This window comes from Heptranchias perlo, chromosome 14 (genome assembly GCF_035084215.1).
Source record: "Heptranchias perlo isolate sHepPer1 chromosome 14, sHepPer1.hap1, whole genome shotgun sequence".
NCBI classification, from domain to species: Eukaryota; Metazoa; Chordata; class Chondrichthyes; order Hexanchiformes; family Hexanchidae; genus Heptranchias; species Heptranchias perlo.
The window spans coordinates 66,419,966-66,438,881 of NC_090338.1; the positions used below are offsets into that span (position 1 = coordinate 66,419,966).

Sequence of the window (18,916 nt, forward strand, 5' to 3'; positions counted from 1 at the left end):
ATGGCTGATCCAGTTGAATTTCTGGTCAATGGTGGCCCCCAGGATGTTGATGGTGGGGGATCTGGCGATGGTAATGACACTGAATGTCAAGGAGAAGTAGTTAGGTTCTCTCTTGTTGGAGGTGGTCATTCCCTGGCACTTGTGTAGCACGAATGTTACTTGCCACTTATCAGCTCAAGATGTTGAGCAGGTCTTGTTGCATGCAGACATGGAATGCTTCATTATCTGAGGAATTGCCAATGAAGATGAACACTGTGTAATCATCAGTGAGCAGCCCCACTTCTAACCTTATGATGGAGGGAAGGTCATTGACGAAGCAGCTAAAAATAGTTAGTCCTAGGAGGCTGCCCTGAAGAATTCCTGCAGCGATATCCCGTGGCCCACATTAGTGAATCAGTTGGGTTTTTACGACAATCCAACAGATTCATGGTCACTTTTACTAATACCAGATTTCAGATTAATTTATTTTTAAACTGAATTCAAATTCTAAAACTGCCATGATGGGATTTGAACTCTCAGTCTCTGGATTACTTGTCCATTAACATAACCACTACGCTACTGTACCCTTTGGAATTGGAAAGATGACCAATAACTTTGTCCACTGTTAATCTACTGCAAAAATACAAGCTCAGCTGTGGTTAAGTGCTTTGTTATTTATTTTCTTTCAAACAATTAGAGCCATCTGGAAGCATGTTCTCTAAGTGTTATTTTTAGGACAGTGCAGAAGAATTGCAAACTAAAGTATACAAATCATACTTGAGGCTTTGTTTACAATATTTGATGTGACTTTTATTTGTCTCAAGTAGCCTAGGTTAAAGCTAATTCTTTTTTGAAGAACAGAGCGCAGAAAACTAATATTCCCAGAGCACTGAGTGAGTATTTTCCAACACCACTTAGCTTTTCATTTTAAAGTCAAAATATTCATTGCAATTGATGAACACAAGTGTGTTACAGAGTGAGAAGGATCATAAGAGTGGCTGGTTAGGGTTGAAGACATAACCACAAGGCCTAAAATTCGCACAACGGAATTTCAAATGTCTGGCCATTGTGAATCAGCGACATTGTAAACATAGCAGGGAGATTTCCTCTGGCCATTGTAAACATAGCGGGGAGATTTCCTCTGGCCATTGTGAATCAGCGACATTGTAAACATAGCGGGGAGATTTCCTCTGGCCATTGTAAACATAGCGGGGAGATTTCCTCTGGCCATTGTGAATCAGCGACATTGTAAACATAGCGGGGAGATTTCCTCTGGCCATTGTGAATCTGCGACATTGTAAACATAGCGGGGAGATTTCCTCTGGCCATTGTAAACATAGCGGGGAGATTTCCTCTGGCCATTGTGAATCTGCGACATTGTAAACATAGCGGGGAGATTTCCTCTGGCCATTGTAAACATAGCGGGGAGATTTCCTCTGGCCATTGTGAATCTGCGACATGGTAAACATAGCGGGGAGATTTCCTCTGGCCACTGTGAATCAGCGACATTGTAAACATAGCGGAGAGATTTCCTCTGGCCATTGTAAACATAGCGGGGAGATTTCCTCTGGCCATTGTGAATCAGCGACATTTTAAGCTGAGGGGAGATTTCATCTGTTCTCTTATTTCATTAGAAATAGTGAAAAGAAACAGCGATCAGCTTTTATGCTGCTGCTATTTTTACAAATTCACTGACATGCACCAGCCACAGGAAATTTTCCCGCTACATCTCCAATGTCACTGACTTGCAAGGGCCATAGTGAAGCTTTCCCCCAGGTGAAGAAGTTGCATAACAAAATTAAGATTAATAAAAGACATTTTCATGTCCAGAGTACCTTTCAGGTGAATCATCTTTATCTTTCTTTCTGAACTTGTTGATCGTGTCATCAATCGTGCTCCCAATCTTATCACTGATCTCCCCTAACTTTTCACTGAACGGAAAAGCACCTTTGTTGCCTTTGTCCCAGTCATCATCCCATTTGGATTTTGGCTCAGAATCATACCTGTCACCTGCATAATACAATAGAATAAAGCAACAAAAATTAAGCTGAAAGCCTTCAAACTGTCTTGGTGTTCTACAGCGATTGTTACCTTCAATTAGGTGAGCTCAAAACTCAAAGCCCTGTTGAGCCAACAGTTTTAAACTGGACTCTGAGGATCACAGCTATCTTGTATCCTATAACCCTTTAAAAAGCACTGCGTTTATACCCATAACCTTAATAGAAAGCTGAGAAGTTAGCAGTGATGACATCAGCAGACAAATACTTAACGTGTTTGTTCCTTTGTCTGCTATTTTAACAGAAACATTCGCCTGTTTATTTTAAATGGGTTAATGCCACAGTGAAATTGCAGAGAAAGGAATTCTATGCGAGCACATGAAATGTTCACGCTGATCTCAACAACTAATTTCTGGCCTAAAAAGTACACCACACTGCAGTTCAGCTGTATGTGAACCAGATACCATTGGGGCTGTATTTTTTTTTAAACATCTATAAAGCACAAATTATTAAATGAACTCAGTAAACAGACTCATTCAGATGCTTTAAGCTGGTTCTGTAATGCTTGACCCTATCATGGTACAATGCTCTCTCATCCTAATTCAATTTTTCTGCCAGCCTGATTATGGAGCCATCTAACAGGGGAAGAAAGTAAGTGAATCTTATGAATATTTAAGTAAGTGACATTGTGGAGAACTCGGAAAGACAGGCTAAATTTGCAGCACAAATCTAATCAATTATCTCTTGTTGCTCAGTGCATGTAATGTAGACAAGAGTGAGTGCACTACTGTAAGTCTTGTTAAGATAATACACTGTACTATCTAGGACAGAATAAATGCCGGTAATTCTATCACTTCCCTGTAACGTGGCAAGAAACATACCCAAGATTTTGCAATCTATAGTGCTTAACCAATACTTCAGGCTCCACGTCAATGGCAAATTACAACTACAGTGCTTATCGGCTATCCAAAATAAAATCTGTAATCTTGGTGGAATATTATGAACCAAAAGTCCTTTCTCCTGCTGGTTTTCCTTCTAATCTCCACCCCCCACCATGCCCCTTTAAGGCACCATGACCTCTGGAGTCTAGTTCCTCATGCTCCTGTACTAGTTGGTACCTCAATCAAGTGGCCATTCTTCATGTGTGAGTGTCAATTGGCTTTTCTACCATGAAGTGAATTGAAGCCAAGCTTGATTCTGTCCTGAACTGAAGTCCACACACATACATTCCAGCAGTGTCAACAGATCACCATCAGCAGGGACCATGGCTGATTTTCTAATTTCCTTGCCTAGTGGTGCTGAGGCTAATTGTGGCACCCCAACTGCTGCCCCTCAGATCCGCTAACTCAACACAGGCCAGAAATCAAACCTGTGCCTCATCATCACCAAGAACTAGGGTATTATCAGCTGAACAGATTTGCTCACAGCTCAAGTGGCCAAATTTTATGAACTTACATGGTTTGGACAGAACCAGCAAAAATCAGCACTGGATCAATACACTTTCAATTAAACAGTCCAAGTAGAACAATCTTTTCAAATACAAGTTTGATCAATAGTCAAGGTGCCGCAAATCAGACAATCTTGGACCCTTCCCATTCATGGGCTGATTTATAGCCTGTTGGGCACCATTTTGTCTCCTGTTGCTGTGCTTCCACAGCTCAAGCAGACCAAGACGACAAAAAGTATGTTGGTTACACCCACTACATCTGCCCTTTAATAGGTGGTAGATCTTATTCTTGGATTGTCTGGTATCATATATCTGTCACCTCTCACAGACAATGCTAGGTCTCACAACAATGTTCAAGTGTCTAAACAATCTCTCCCTCTCTTCCCTCATTCATAATCACTCTCTTCTCCTGATTTACCTCATCTCTTTTACTCTTTTCAGCCTTGTTGATATTCTGTACTATGGGCCTTAGCCCTTAACCTTGATTTCTCAATAATAAGAACTCTTGACATTGTACCCAATGACCATTTTTTTCTCATTGACTAACTGATTCTAAAGAAATATTAGTCCTGCCCAATCCAGCTTTATTGCTGAAAGATTATTGCACACAATGGACCGACAACAAAAGCAAGAATAGAGATTTGGCACTTCTTGTGAGAAAATGTCAATGTCAACTGACACCATATGCTTAAAGCAGATGCAGTGCAACTAATCAAATCACGGCCAAAAAAAATCAAACCAACCTCTGGAGTCTCACAGGGTTTTAATTTAGTCATTGCACAAGTTCACAGAAACAAATAAATAGTTTTATGAGACATTATTTAGGCGGATGTAGTTGCTTATTAAACTGGTATAAAAATGGGAAATGTTGAAAATATCTAGTGGGTCTAGCAGCATTTGTAGGGAGAAAAGATGGGATAACATTTCTGATGCAGAGTCTATCAGAACTGGTGAAGGGTCTGCATCTGAAACGCCTTCTCTCTTTACTTATGCCAGTGTTTCAGGTTTAGACCCTTCGGCATCTCATCTTCTCTGATTACTGATGCTGACAATGCACCGTATACATGATCAAACTGGGGTGGAAGAATAAGCAGTTACTATCAAAAGAGGTTTGTAATAAAAATCAGGAAAGCAAGCTAGATTTCAGTTAATTATTTGAGAAATAGAATAAAAATGGGCACCAGGTGGAACAATGATTTCGGATTTTAAGAACTATCCTGGATTAGGAATGTCTTGGAACATACAAACTTAACAATGAAACCTTGAGGTCTAAAATATTTTTGTATCCGAGTCTGGCTTTTACAAGGAAAGACAAGCTGGTCTTTGCAATATGCAGTGAAGTTGACAAAATTAATAAAAAGAAAAATGTTTATCTTGTAATAAAATTGTTTATCTGTGCCTTTGTGTAAATAAACACTGTTACCCAATCAATCAAGTCTGAGCTCATTAAATATGGTAGAAACTAAGTCGACAGCTTACATTTTTATAATTAAGAGATTTTTGACCAATAAATTACCAGAATGCACAGATATAATCCAATTCCCAGAGTTTCCAATAAAAACAAGAGTACGGAAGCAATGGGAGAACCTGCACCATATAAATCAAAAAGGACTTCCAAGTCTAAATTAACCCTTTAAAAACAGTTAGGCACTTACTCACAGTGTCATTTCTAAGAAAGCAATTTTTTAAGCCTTTTAATATGAGCTGGCAGGATACCAATCCTTTTTGTTTTGATAAATAAACGTGGCTGGAAAACACCAAACCCAAACCCAGACATACAGCCTCTGTTCTTAATGCTGCTGACTTATTGGCGGATAAACAATGAATTAGAACGGCCAGATTTGTTAGCACCCACAGAATTAACGGGCACATTTGTTTAAATGTTATACGTGGTCCCAAGCTCCGTGACATGCATCAAAGCACGCAAAAAGGTGAAAGTTTGGACAACAACTTGCATTTATATAGCACCTTTAACATAGAAAACACCTCAAGGCGCTTCTCAAAAGCATAATCAGACACCGAGCCAGAGAAGGGGCTGTTAGGAGGAGTGGACTCCTGATGTAGCCTATAACTTTCTTTAGACGTCCTTAATCAACTTCAGCTCACCAGCTGACATTAGCTAGCTGTCAAACTTGAACAGAGTTTCTTACTTTTCCAATTTTAGGACACAAAATTCATTTTTCTCCACACATGACTTCAGTGGACCGTGAGGTCAAGGGGACAGGGTGGTCACCTGGTGCCAGACCACTGCTAATACTGCTCTTTGGTCAGCTACTACGAGTTCTACACCAATCCAACGAAAGATCCTCTTCAGGCTTCCCCTCCCTGCCCTGCACCCTTCCCACCAGACCCCTCTGGGATGATCTCTGGGCTGCTCTCAGCAACTCCCCACAGCAATCCAGCTACAATCCGGAAACTTAGCAGAAAAGCAGAATTGTGAATATTGAACCTGTGTCTTTTATTTCTTGGATATCATGCAATGCTCCAGTGCGTTGCATTATCCTTCCACCTCACATATGAAAAGAGCACTATGCTAGCTCCCGGTAATATTATCTGCCCAAAACATGCAGCATAACACAAGAAGTGGAACTGGAAATTGTACAGATGGCACTGTAAAGATTGTATACATGCACAGTGAATGCGTTCAAGTGTGAACTGTGCTGTAATGCAGTAAAGTGGTCACAAATTTCTTCGTTATCTGCGCTATTACAAGGGTTAACCAAAACGATCTGCATTAAAAGTATAGCAGCTAAGTTATCAAATTGCATTCAACTACAGTCGAGCAAGCTGCATCCCAAGGTGAGAGATTAGCCGAAAATAACAATGCATTCTGTTAACTCCAAGCTCGGCGGAAGAGACTCGAGGGGCTGGATGGCCTACTCCTGTTCCAATGTACTTGTATTAGAAAAAGACAGCTCAGGGCTTAAGCAGTTAATGAACCAGGTCAGCTTTCCGTATACTGCATGTCTCTTGTGTACACATCATGTTCTGTGGGCAATGTCATCTTTGCTCCTCAGCAAGGATTAGTGATCTACACAATAGTATCCATGATAAGGGAGCATGTCAATAACAGCACAACTAAGCCAACAAGATCCTTTTGCATCATTGTAAAATTATACCTCTCAATTGGATTCTGACATTTTAGAGCCTGGGGTTCTATTTCCCTGTGCATCTATAAGCCTCGTTTTAAAAAAAAACTTACTATAAAATCTATTTCAACCAAAGCTCGTTAAGCTCCTGATCACTTCACCGTGACACTCATAAAAAGTAGGTAATAAAGTAAAAAATCCACTCAAATCAGATTTCTGTGAACAATTTCGAAAATCAGAATTCAGTGCATTAAAACGCCCTCTCACTATGTGCTTAATAATGACATGTGAACAAACAAGTTTACAGCAACTTCATGAGTTTTCCTCAGATACAAACTCTTCACAATCATATGTAAATTGTCAGTCTCGCAAGTGTAATATACACCCACTTGACATTTTCTAATATTTGATTAGCTCTGGCTTTGAATTTCATTACAACGAAAGCTCAGAGGGCCCCTGAAGCCTCCCCATTCGGCCCCTTGAGCTGTTCTCAGCTCCCTATGGCAGCAACTGTCCGCCATCTTGGAAATCACCTCACTGGGAAGGGAAGTTAAAAGAAAGGTACACTGTGGTCCAGATGTTTTATTCATTAATGAGCAAGTCAAAATTTCTGGTGTAATTGAAAGGATGCCAGTGGTATAATTAACCCAAACACATACCTACAAATAAGATATTTTTATTGGTATGTTCAATCTTTGTCTCATCATCAAATACTTCTCCATGGATGTAAACAGATTGCTTTATGTTAATAAAATATTTAGGACAGTATCTAACAATGTGAGAACATTTGATGCTGCTGGAGGGAGGGAAAAGAGATTCCTGCTACTGCAACACAAAAGGATTTTAATAAATTAATGCAAATTGGCTGACTGGAAAATAAATGGCACTTATAACAAATTGAAGAGCAATTCAGATTTAATGCCATGTATCTGAATCTAACAATAAGCAACCACATGATTTGACACCTCGGCTTCCTACTGCACCTCTTTGCTGATGATCCTGCACAACATAACCATCATTTGAGGGGGGGGGGGGGGGAAACAGGGGAAGAGAGAGAGAGAGAAGAGAGAGAAAAAAGAGGGATGCACTAAGCCTGTGTGGAGGGTTTTGACATCAGAACTAGAACTTAAGCCACCTGAAGACAGAAGACACGCATTAGATCAGATGGCAATTACCACAAAGCAGCCTAAAGAGTCTTAAAGAGGCAATGGATGCAGTGACCTGTGCTTTGCATAGAGACTGCCGACCATGCAAATCAGTAGCAGGTATAACATTCTACTGAAAGGTGGTTTGTCCGTATCACCAAACTATGATAGGATCACCATGATAGGAGTTATGCTGACTTGCCAAGTACTGTACTTCACAATCACTAAATGCAAACAACCTCTTCATTCATAACTAAGTATTTCCTTTCAATATTTCACAACTAAGCTTTACGTATACAGAAATTTAAAGAAGTAAATGTTAGAAATGCACAAAGTCGTGGCAACTGAAAAGAGAAAAGACAGGTTAACTTTTCTGGTGGGGAATCCTGCATCAGAAATGATATTTGGACCTGTGGATCAGAACTCTGTTCTGATGAAGGGTCTCCACCCCAAACGTTAACCTGTCTTTTCAAATGCCGATCGACCTTTTGTGTATTTCTAGCAATTTCTGTTTTTATTCCCACTTTTCCTTCTGAATCTCTGCCTTGTTGCACAGAAACTCAGCTACCACTGATCTCATGCATATACAAAAATTCTCTGTACTACATTCCCTGCCTACTACTGGACTTATTGTCCCCACACTCTGGTCAGTACCAGATTAATCTCCACAGTCTGGCAAGTAACAGATTTATCCTTCCCTCGTAAGAACAGCAACAATGGCCTCCTGTATAGCCAGTTATATGACTTAGAGATCAGTAATGTGATTGCGCTTTTTGAAGTTCAGCTTTAAGCATAACACTGTTTATGCCTTTCCAATCTTACCCACTAATTTCCTCCCCTCACCTCTCTTTTCCAACAAATCTCCAGTATCTTACCCCCATCATTCAGGTGCAAGCCTAGACAGTGGGTAGCAACAGACTAATCCACCTTGGAGATCCAGCACAGCCAAGTGCAATCCTGTCCTCACACAATGTCCAGAGATGTACACTTCCAGCAGGGGCCACTGAATAGCACTTAGGAGCACCACTACCCCAGAGTGTTCAGTGACCCCTGCTGGAAAGTGTAAACAAGCGTATGTCAGGTGAGGACCGCATCAAGGATGGCTGTTATGCCCTTCCTGTCACCAACACTCGCTCTCTGGGCTCTTGTTTAAAGACTGGGAACTTGGGGTATCAAAGGCCTGTGAGTGTGCATGGAACCATACCTCACATGGGTGTCAGCCTCCAGGAAAGAGGAGCAAATGCAAATTGAGATTACAGAAAATTGATATGGGGGGGCAAGTGCATGGGATAGGAAATTTTTCTCAGATTGTACAACAAACCTATCTGCATAATTAAATGGAGTAGGTAGTAAAGAATTGTCCGCAGTTTAGATTGTAATTCATGCAAAGAACTCATCTGGGACCAGTATTGTTTCTTTGAACCCATAAAAGGTGAGGGATGTTAATGCTGATGAAATGGAACTAATTTCAGGCACCAAGAGTCAGCATCAAACACTCCCGGGTCAGTTCTAGCACAGCCAGATGCAAAGCAAAACTCCCTCTATTCTGCCCAGCCCTGATCTCAGAAGATTGCCCTCTTTTTGTTCCATTTGTTCCATTTCTCACACCAGCCATTCTGTGGTATCTCTGAATGATATTGGCAATTAAGCGACAAATTAGAGGCAGTTTTATGCTGTAGGTCCATGCCCAATAAGATCTACATTGAGACTCCCCACACATTTCACAAACCCTTACAGGCAGCCGACAAAGGAGATTTGCATCTTATCAGTCTGGGCTGGATTTGTAACAGCAAAAATGGCTTTCCTACCATTTCCAAATGTGTATTTGAAAGTCGAATTAGACAAGCTGACTAAACCAGCAAACATTCTTTCTAGCATTCCCTGAACAGACTAAAACATTTGGACGGTTAGACTGTAATGGTGAAGAGTTGCCATAATTCTATAGTTAGAAGCACTCCATGCTGTTATCCATTTAATTATGCAGGTTAAAATACGTGTGGAAGATTATTTGGAATGTAGGTCAGAGAACATTTCAAAGTTAGGTTTGAAATCTTTGTTTCTAAATGCAAATAGCTCAGCTACATTTTTGTCCCTCTCTGAATCTTTGCAGAACATCCAAAACAAAAACTTGAAAGTCAGATGCTTAACATGTTCATCCTTTTCTATTTGGACTAAACATCACAGTACTCACTGTATCTAAAGCCTCCCATACTGTCTGAAGAAACCCCAATATATTTGTCTTTGTTTTTCTTGGCTTTTTTCCGCTCTTCCCGTAGGCGATCGTCATCCTGTACAAACTCCACCATTTCTTTCACCTTCTGTCTCACATTTATTCCTTGGTCCTTGCCATTTTCATCTGAAGACAGCAGTGAAAATCAGGTAAGCAAACAAAGGCATACAGAGTAATAAATAACATCTTCAAATCAAAATCGGCCAATATCAAATGCCAAGATTGTACTCGGCAGGTACTAAATGGATGAGATCAAAGCTGCCCAGTAAAGATGCTCTATGTCGATAAAGAACACACTCTGTGTGCAGGAAACAGGAAACTTGGGTTATCATGTGCTTATGACAAATATATAATCACCTTTTATCCAGAAAGATGTTCTGACGTTAATAGCATGGTGATAAGCACAGTTTAAAGATCAATACTGGAAAAATAACAGTGTGAAGGCAACATGAGACTGGCTGAGCAGGTAAATTTCATGCTGCTAATAGTTTAAACTATCAAGTCAATTTTCTCCTTTCTTTTGTGATGGTCATGACTCTTGCTGGGGTACAGGTCCGTGTGTGCCACCAGCTCTCCTGCACCTCATCCGTTCTTCTTTTGTTGAGTCCATACATTTTAATGTTCACAAGCTACTCCAGCAGAGCAACACCCAGTCCCATTCTCCCCGGGTGTCTGCGAACAAGCACATTCTAGCCAGAGTCACTGGACAGTGATTAGGAAAATGGACAGTGGCTAAGTTTTTCACTTCCTCCCATTTGTAATGTCCTTACCTCCAGTCTCAAAATACCAATTTTCTACCTGCGTAGCCTTAAAGCAACTTTCATACAAGTATAAAAGGTTTAAAAAACCAAAACACCACAATTGAAGTGAAAATGGTGCAATTTTAATTCCATAATGAAAAAAAAATATTTTGAGTCAAGGTGGATAAACCAATTAATTTTTTGCAGCATTGGTTGTTTTCACAAGGCTGCATTAGTAGTTACAGAAGGCAATAAATGACAATTTTTGATCAGCAGTTTTTCCCAAATTGAGCTATTGGACTTGCAACTGAACAGCTTTGTCTATCCAGCAGAATTTGTCCATATTAAAAAGGCACCTGGCTTATTAGGTTGTACATCTACATCTGACAAAGTCTAATATCAGTTTTATTTCAGTCTTCAAGTTTTGACTTTAATGTCAAAACAATAAAAACATGGCCTTATTGCCATTGCACTGTAAATATTATTTGCAGATATCCTTGCTTCTTCAAACAGATTAGTCTGTGTTGGTGTCTAACCTTTCCTTCCTGTGTAATTAAGGCAATTTCTTTATGAGCATCACAGGGGAGTCATAGCTGTTGTGTTTTTTTTAAAAAGAAAAACCTGAGCACTCATGTTGTGCTAGTTGTGTTGTTATTACCATGTCCTTTCTGCGAGTTCTTGTCTTCGCTAATTAATACTCTAGGGCCCCCAAATCTCAGATTCTGTGCACTTCAGATAGTGCCACCAGTCACATTCTAATTAGTGAAGGAAGCTGATCTACTGGCTCAGGTGACTGACAACTCCACTTGCTGTTATAATTTGCTCAAAGCTTTTTTTTTGCTCCCTAGCGCTGGAGGTTTGCTTACCTACGAAATGGTAGTTCTCCATCGACCGCAAATCGTAAATGTGTTCTCTGGCGCTGGTAACTACTCGCTCTGACCCATTCCTTATGAGGTAAGCCAAAAGAAGCAAGGACTATGAAGGGAGGAGGAGGAAGAAAAAAAAAACACACGATGAGAGAAAAGTGTTTTATGTTTGTGAGAACAAAGTCATACCCTGCCACATTGCAATGATTGCTTTCTGCTTTAATAAAGTACCGTGAATGTCAGCAGTCAGTGGGAGGAATTCCCTGCACAAATCAAAATTGACAGCTGCATGATTAGTTTACCAACTGAACAGAACATAAATAAATTTGCCTTCCACACAAGTAAAAATTAAAGAGATATTGATGCGTTCACAACATACTAATTAGTAGCGTTCTTCTGAGCTAGATGGTGAAAGAGTGACCTGGTCTGCCAATTAGTCGATGCACACAGAAAATATTTATTAGCTATTATTTATAATAACTACAAAACATACTCTTCCACTTGACATAGTGCCCTTGCACAATTACAAGGGCACTATTTCCAAGGCCTTTTCACCACACAGAGTAAACTAAAACTGTAATATTTAAGGATTGAATTTAGGAAATTATACCGTAAAGGGTAATGCACGTGGCAGATTATGTTGTTATAAAATTTAATACCCACTGATCTTTTAAATCAGTACCATTTTGAGAAAAAAAATCATTTGTGCTTTCCTCTTTAAGAAATGTTTTTGACCCCTTCTACACAAAAACAAGCAAAACTCGCCATCAAACGATGTGTCAAACCTGCCACGTAATGTAAACCAACAAATTATTTTTTAAATTATGAAGCACAAGATCAGCAGTCAACTAGTCATTAGGGAGTTTCTCTTCAGTTATAGAACTTCCTCCCAATCTAGAATTTCATTATAGCTGACACCAAAAAGGAAAGACAAACGGGTATTAGAAAAAAAAATAAAATCTACACAATGACTTATGATAATATACTATAATATTCTGCACTTCTGCTGCAACCTGTAACCAATACTGCTTGTCAAAGCTTGCACAATAACAAACACAGCAGGAGCTTGAGGAAATACACACAGAACCCTCTCAGATCCCAGTCTGCCATAATGGTCACTACATGCCTGTTCACAATCAAGTATGCACAATGAATGAGACATTTTCTAAGTACTAGCTTTGAAAGTTGTTCTTTTGACAGAGGGTGCAGCTTTAGATGGAAAAATAGACAAACTGTATGGTGAGTTGAAAGGGCACAAACTGGAAACTTTAAAAAAAAAATGTAGTCTCAAATTTTTGCCTAAATTTTGCATTTGAAGGCGATGGTCCTGTTGTGATATTGCAAATAAGATGGTCTATAAATTTGCTTACCCCCGGTTCAAATAGTACTGCAAATCAATTAAAATATCCAAATAGAGAACATATTTGCACATTACACCACATGTTGACTGACAAGTGTTGAAAATTTAAAACAAAATCCAGTAAGGATTTCACACATTAGGAGATAAATACTGTAAGCTCTGCATTCTCTTCAACAGACCAAATAATAGTCTGCAGCATTTGAACCTCGTTAATTACCATCTGCGGCTGTTTATCATCGAGTCTCAGCAGTGAAACACATTGGGGATTACTGCAGTTGTCTGTTACACTTACAGGAATATTAATTCCACGTTTTTATATGTTATTAAACAAAGGGCACATGGGGTCATTGTTTTATGAACAGATTTAAAGAATTTGTGCCTAAACATTGTAAAGTACATCTATAACTGGATAATCAGAATAAAGTACTTGGAAGGAATGATTTACTTCTTGCATCTTGTACATACATTAAAAATGTAAGTTTCAAACATGATCCTTGCCTCGTCTGTTCAAAGCCATCTAAAATCAGCTAGCTCCAAGTTTTTAAATATTGCTGAGATGTATTTAAATATGTTGAAAAGAGATTTGCACTTCCGATGTCATTAACAAAACCTTCATTTTGATTTTCACAGTGGGGGGAGGGGTCTTCTTTAAAATTCTGTTCTGAATGAACAGATGCACCTTCTCTAGTGGAGCAAAAAATAAAAGTCTATCTTGTGAAAGGTTTCAAAGTTTATATAATCACTTTAGCAATTTGTAAAGTACTGGCAAGGAAAGAACTTACATTTATATAGCGCCTTTCATGACCTCAGGACTTTCCAAAAAGCAATTTACAGCCAATGAAATACTGTTGAAGTGAAGTCACTGTTGTAAAAGTAGGGAAACACAGCAGCCAATTTGCGCACAGCAGGGTCCCACAAACAGAAATGACCAGATAATCTGTTTTTTTTTAAGCAATGTTTGTTGAGGGATAAATATTGGCCGGAATTTTTGGACTGGATAGTGCTGAAAGTGTCTTATATCATACTGTATGGCAGATTAAAGCCTGAAGTATTGTGGTTTGAGCTTTTGCATCCTATACAAATACTAAATAGATAAGTAATTTCACAAATAAACTTGACAACTTCCCCTTTTAGTTCAGATAATTCTAAGACTATTCTCACTCCAATGGGAGAAAAATAAAACACAAGCTTCAACTTCACATTCCTCTCATCTGTCACAAGATTCTGTTGCATTAGTTACGATAAAAAAACTCCAAGTTCTTTTTTTTTGGTAAATTGGTGTAATATTGCTTGGATATTTTCTATAATCTTAGCTTCAGCATAGTTTTAGCTCATACATTTTACAATGGTTTGCCCCAATTTGAATGCCACTAGAAAACACAAAGATGGATAAATGCACCAGCATGCAAACATCTCATTGCAAAATAATGTTCATTATACACAAAATGGAAGTTACATAAAATTCAGATCAGCTCCTCGGACAAATTCAAACAATGAACAAATGTAAAAAGACGCAATTACTGAAATTCTTTCTACAAGAATATGTGCACTATTAACACAGTGAAAATTTCCACAAGAGTTAATAAGAAACATTAATATGTGACTCCATATTTTTTAAAAAATGGGAGATGGCTCCTTCAAATATGGACACAAACAAAAAAAGGGAATGTTCAAACACAGAGACACAGTCATTCTCTCCCAACTCAAGGCCATTGAATTTCAGCGGGTGATTTTACACCTAGGTGTTTCCCTGCTTCCCATTTTGAGGTGTTTCAACTGCCAATTTTTGACTGAGAATGATCTCTGATGTTCAATGAAACAACATAGTGTTGCGCAGCTATGGACCGTTGACACGATGGGCCGAAGGGCCTCTATCCGTGCTGTATAACTCTAAAAAAAGAGAGGGAGTAGAACTATCGGAAGATTTAAAACTGAAGAAAAATATGATAGAGTGTATTGAATGGTATGATGCAAATCACTCAAGATTTAAGCATTTAAAACATTTCAAGTGATCGTGAATTTGAGACAGATTGCGTTACCATTTGGCAGGTGATTTTGACAGCACAAATAGTAAATTTCTTTAGTCAATTTTTCAATGTCAAAACTAAACAATAAAATCTACTTTGTTTTCTGTAATATATTAAACTCCTCCACATGACTTTTTTTTTAAAAAGAAAAAGTTGCACCTAGAAATTTGGGAAGTCTGAATAGGAAGTGCCATGAAATGGGAAAAGAATGCTTGGTTACCCCACCTTATAGACCCGCCTCCAGTTCTTTTTATTGTCTTTCAGCGTACGAGTCCAAAGCATGTTCATAATTTCAGGAAACTGCTCGTACATAAATGTAGACCTACAATTAAAAAAAAGCAGCTTTAGCAGATCCAATATATGTAAAGAAAGAAAACAAAGCAAAAGAACTGAACAGTGTGTGAGTGGGACGTTAGGCGTTTACTTTCTGCTATTTTTACTCATAAAAAAGGAAATTGCTGTGGGTGTATGCTCCCACAGCAGAAGCAATAAATAAGGGCTGGCTGTAGGTGGCAGAATAGGTTTGGCATACACACATAACATTTCCTTTTACAAATAGGCATTATGAATCAAGCAGTACCGCAAATTATTGTCAGTACATTAACATGAAAGAAAAATGCCCCAGCAGACCCCAGCTGGCTAGTAAGAGTTTTCTGTGTTGATCTGACATACAGCATATCAAATATTTAGTGTTATTACATATGTAACAGATGGTCTGGGGTGAATTGCAGATACAAACTGGGTCCTTCATTGGTTTTGGATCCATTTGCACACTAGCGCACATACTAGCTCTAAATCAAGAAGGAAGCCAATAAACAGTCGACTGACTCATCATTCATTATATTGTACTGTTTACAAAAAAACATAAAAACTTGTTATTCCTCGTTGCTGTTTATGAAAAGCATTGACTGGCCAGGCAGGTGAAACCAGTTGATAAAACCTATGGGATACTAGGCATCAAAAGGCACCAAACGACAGGAAGATACTCTGAACATTCTGTCTCTAAAAAACAGAGATAGGACTTAAAATTATACCACACGTATTCCTAATTAATTATGATCACAAACACTTCATGATTTGGAATTTCCTCCCAAAGCTGTTTGAAAATCTCCAAGAGAAACACAAGTGAACTCAATGCTTCAGTGATGAAAAGAGAAAAGTTTTTAACGTTTATTTAAGATAATTCTATTCCTGAATACTACTACATGTCCCAATATTTGTAATGGCCAGTGAAGTTTAACTAACTTGGGGTTGGGGGGACAGGAGAGAAGGAGCTAACTTGATCTGAACAGAGATTTCTAATACACCAGACCACTTTCTGCTCATGGCCAGCTCTGATGTGGAATTCTTAAACCAGTAATAGCATGCCCTGATCCAAACAAATATTCACGCCACTGGTGTTTTGATTGCTTGGCACAATGAGTGTTATCAGTTCTCTTTTACACGCCAACAGTCTTCTCATCCGCCTCTAAAATCTGTAGGCCTTCAAAACCAAGCTCGGCATCACCTAGGCACTTAACCTCTCACTTTATCCAATCTTCTTTCCTACGCGTACCTACCTGTGTGTCTGACTACATTATTAGAAACAATTTTACAACACCAAGTTATAGTCCAACAAATTTATTTTAAATTCCACAAGCTTTCGGAGGCTTCCTCCTTCCTCAGGTGAACGGTACATTATTAGAAATATTGCATCTGAATGTAATGTTCCAGAGAAATTTCTCTTCCACCAATCAGAATGTACAGCCAGCGTCTGTGTCCCTTCAGCCAATTACACCCCGGAACTTCAACCAGAGACCACAGACCCTTCAAGCTGGACCTCAGGGGCAGGGTGAACATCAAAAATTGCCCTTCAGGCCCCAGGTATTGTGTGAAACATACCACAGGAGAACATCTAGTTTTAATTTAGATTCAGTTGTAGCATACATGACTAGATGGACTGAGGAACAAAATTTAAAACTTGGCGTAATTTAATATATATAAAGCAGTGATTGAGAAATCCTGATCTGAACAGCTATCCATTTATCAGGATTCAAATAGGGTGGCTCTAAAAGGAACACAAAAAATATGGTGTGCCCTTTTAAAAATTAATTTGAGTCACCAAGCTGAATTCTCAACAACAACTTGCTAACCTTTGCCCAATGTTACTTGGTTCACTGTGAAGATTTATCTTTGTACCAATTTTGCTAGATTACAATGCATGAACAGTTACTTATTATAAGGATCAGTGTTGTCCTTGGCATTTGAGTAAGCATAGTGGTAGGTGTGTGAATTTTTCCTATGTCCCCTTCAACAGTGAAAAACACGCTGCAGTAAAATTAGATCCTTTTCCATCAAAACTTGGGTTGTGTCTGGAGAGAGCACTTTCAGCTGCATAACATTAGGACAAAGTACTGTTAGTTACAGGTGCATAACTGGTAGTGGTAGGGGTGGGACCAATTTGAGGTGAAGTGTATTGCACAACTGTATTGACGTACCGGCTTAAGTACAGCAAGTTAAATAAGCCTCATGATAATACAATTTGCTAGGTTACGGTGCTGATCGCAATCATTTGTATTTGCTTTACTTATTAACAATGCAACCAGTATACAGTTATTTCATACAAAGCCTCAACTTGCTAGCCCCTACAAGCCAGTAACGAATTTTGCACTGCGATTTACAGAGGACGGGATTTTATGGGACACCGTTTAGCACCCAATGAAATCATTTGTAAAATGTTAGTCCTTTTAAAAGTAAATGCACTGTAGCAACTAGGAATGATGCAAGAAGTTTGTGGGGTTAAAGTGATAACATCCTTTTCACTTGTCCTGTGCAGCTCAAGACCATTAGAAACAAAATGTAACAAGCCAATAACAAATTGCAGTCTTCATGAAGTGTGGGGCCAAGCCTGCTCCTGGAGCAACATCATTAGGCATTCCAGTTCCCACATGCTTTCCCCAGCTCATACCCATTCCATTGTGTTTCGCTCTTGAAGTGAAATGAACATGGTGTAAATTCAATTTCTTACTTTGAAATGCAACCTCCGGACCAAAACAGCGATATCACAGCTTTTACTCATAAACAATAAATAAATCAATGGTTTGAACAGATAATTTAGCAGCATGCTCAATCCATGCATATCTGGAGATACCCCTAGAGCTCCGTAAGATTAGTACTTACTTGGCGATCTCTGCCATTAGCTGCCCCGAAGGTCCCCACGGATCATCATTGGTTGCTTCTCGAACCTTAGACTCGATCTCTGAATAATTCATAACCACATTTGTGCTGAAATGAAACAAGTCATACACATTACATTAGCATCAAAACACACAACCACATGAAAACTTAATAATGACTCACTGACAGCTTTAATGAGATACCTCTACAGGGCGGGGAAAACATTTTTTGTGTCAGGCTGCCCTCAGGACACATCAGCATGCATTTAACTTGTCTTAAATCAAGTGTTACTGTTCCATTAGCTTTGCTGAATAATCGAACAGGTTACAGTAGGTTTCATCGGGGCTGGACCTGGTCCAATTTCACAAAGAAAATCCTGCTCAGATAAAATGGATACCAAAATTGTGGCCTGTTAGTAAGCATAGCTCGCCACTTTCATGGTCACATTGGTACAGTGGTTTTGAAACTTTTCAGCGTGGGGAAAGCCCCTTCAAATATTGAAACAATCCCCAGGACCTCCTTAACCTAGTTTTCAACAGTGTCAGCTACCCTAAGGAAAACACTACCATTGTCGCAGAAAACAGTTTTGTTAACATACAGCATAAGAAATAGCATGTCATTAAATCAACAAATGCAGAAAAATATACAGACAGCAATCTGGTGTCCTCTTGAGGTCTGGAGATGCCAGTTTGAAATCTATACATTAGAATCATCTATGAAGTGCTTTTGTGTGCAACATCAGTTTAGAACTAATACAATATCTAGTACTTCTATCAAATCAGTGCCTCCGTGGTATCATTTAATGAGCATCGCTTCACATTTGTTTAAACCTTTACATCGCACCACTCATCATTTAATACAGTAAAGCAGTCTGCATTGG

The 18,916-nt window shown here is 39.0% G+C and overlaps 1 protein-coding gene across 5 annotated transcripts in view; it reads right to left on the reverse strand.

The window, feature by feature from the left end:
- Positions 1 to 18,916, reverse strand: part of clint1a (clathrin interactor 1a) — a 177,989-nt gene that overhangs the window by 37,435 nt on the left and 121,638 nt on the right. For all 5 annotated transcript variants that reach the window (XM_067996538.1, XM_067996537.1, XM_067996534.1 and 2 more), the window contains 5 exons: positions 18,040 to 18,144; positions 15,106 to 15,202; positions 11,494 to 11,602; positions 9,849 to 10,013; positions 1,815 to 1,989 (listed from right to left, as the gene is read on the reverse strand). In XM_067996538.1, the coding sequence (XP_067852639.1) occupies positions 1,815 to 1,989; positions 9,849 to 10,013; positions 11,494 to 11,602; positions 15,106 to 15,202; positions 18,040 to 18,144 (651 nt within the window). The remainder of the gene's footprint in view (positions 1 to 1,814; positions 1,990 to 9,848; positions 10,014 to 11,493; positions 11,603 to 15,105; positions 15,203 to 18,039; positions 18,145 to 18,916) is intronic.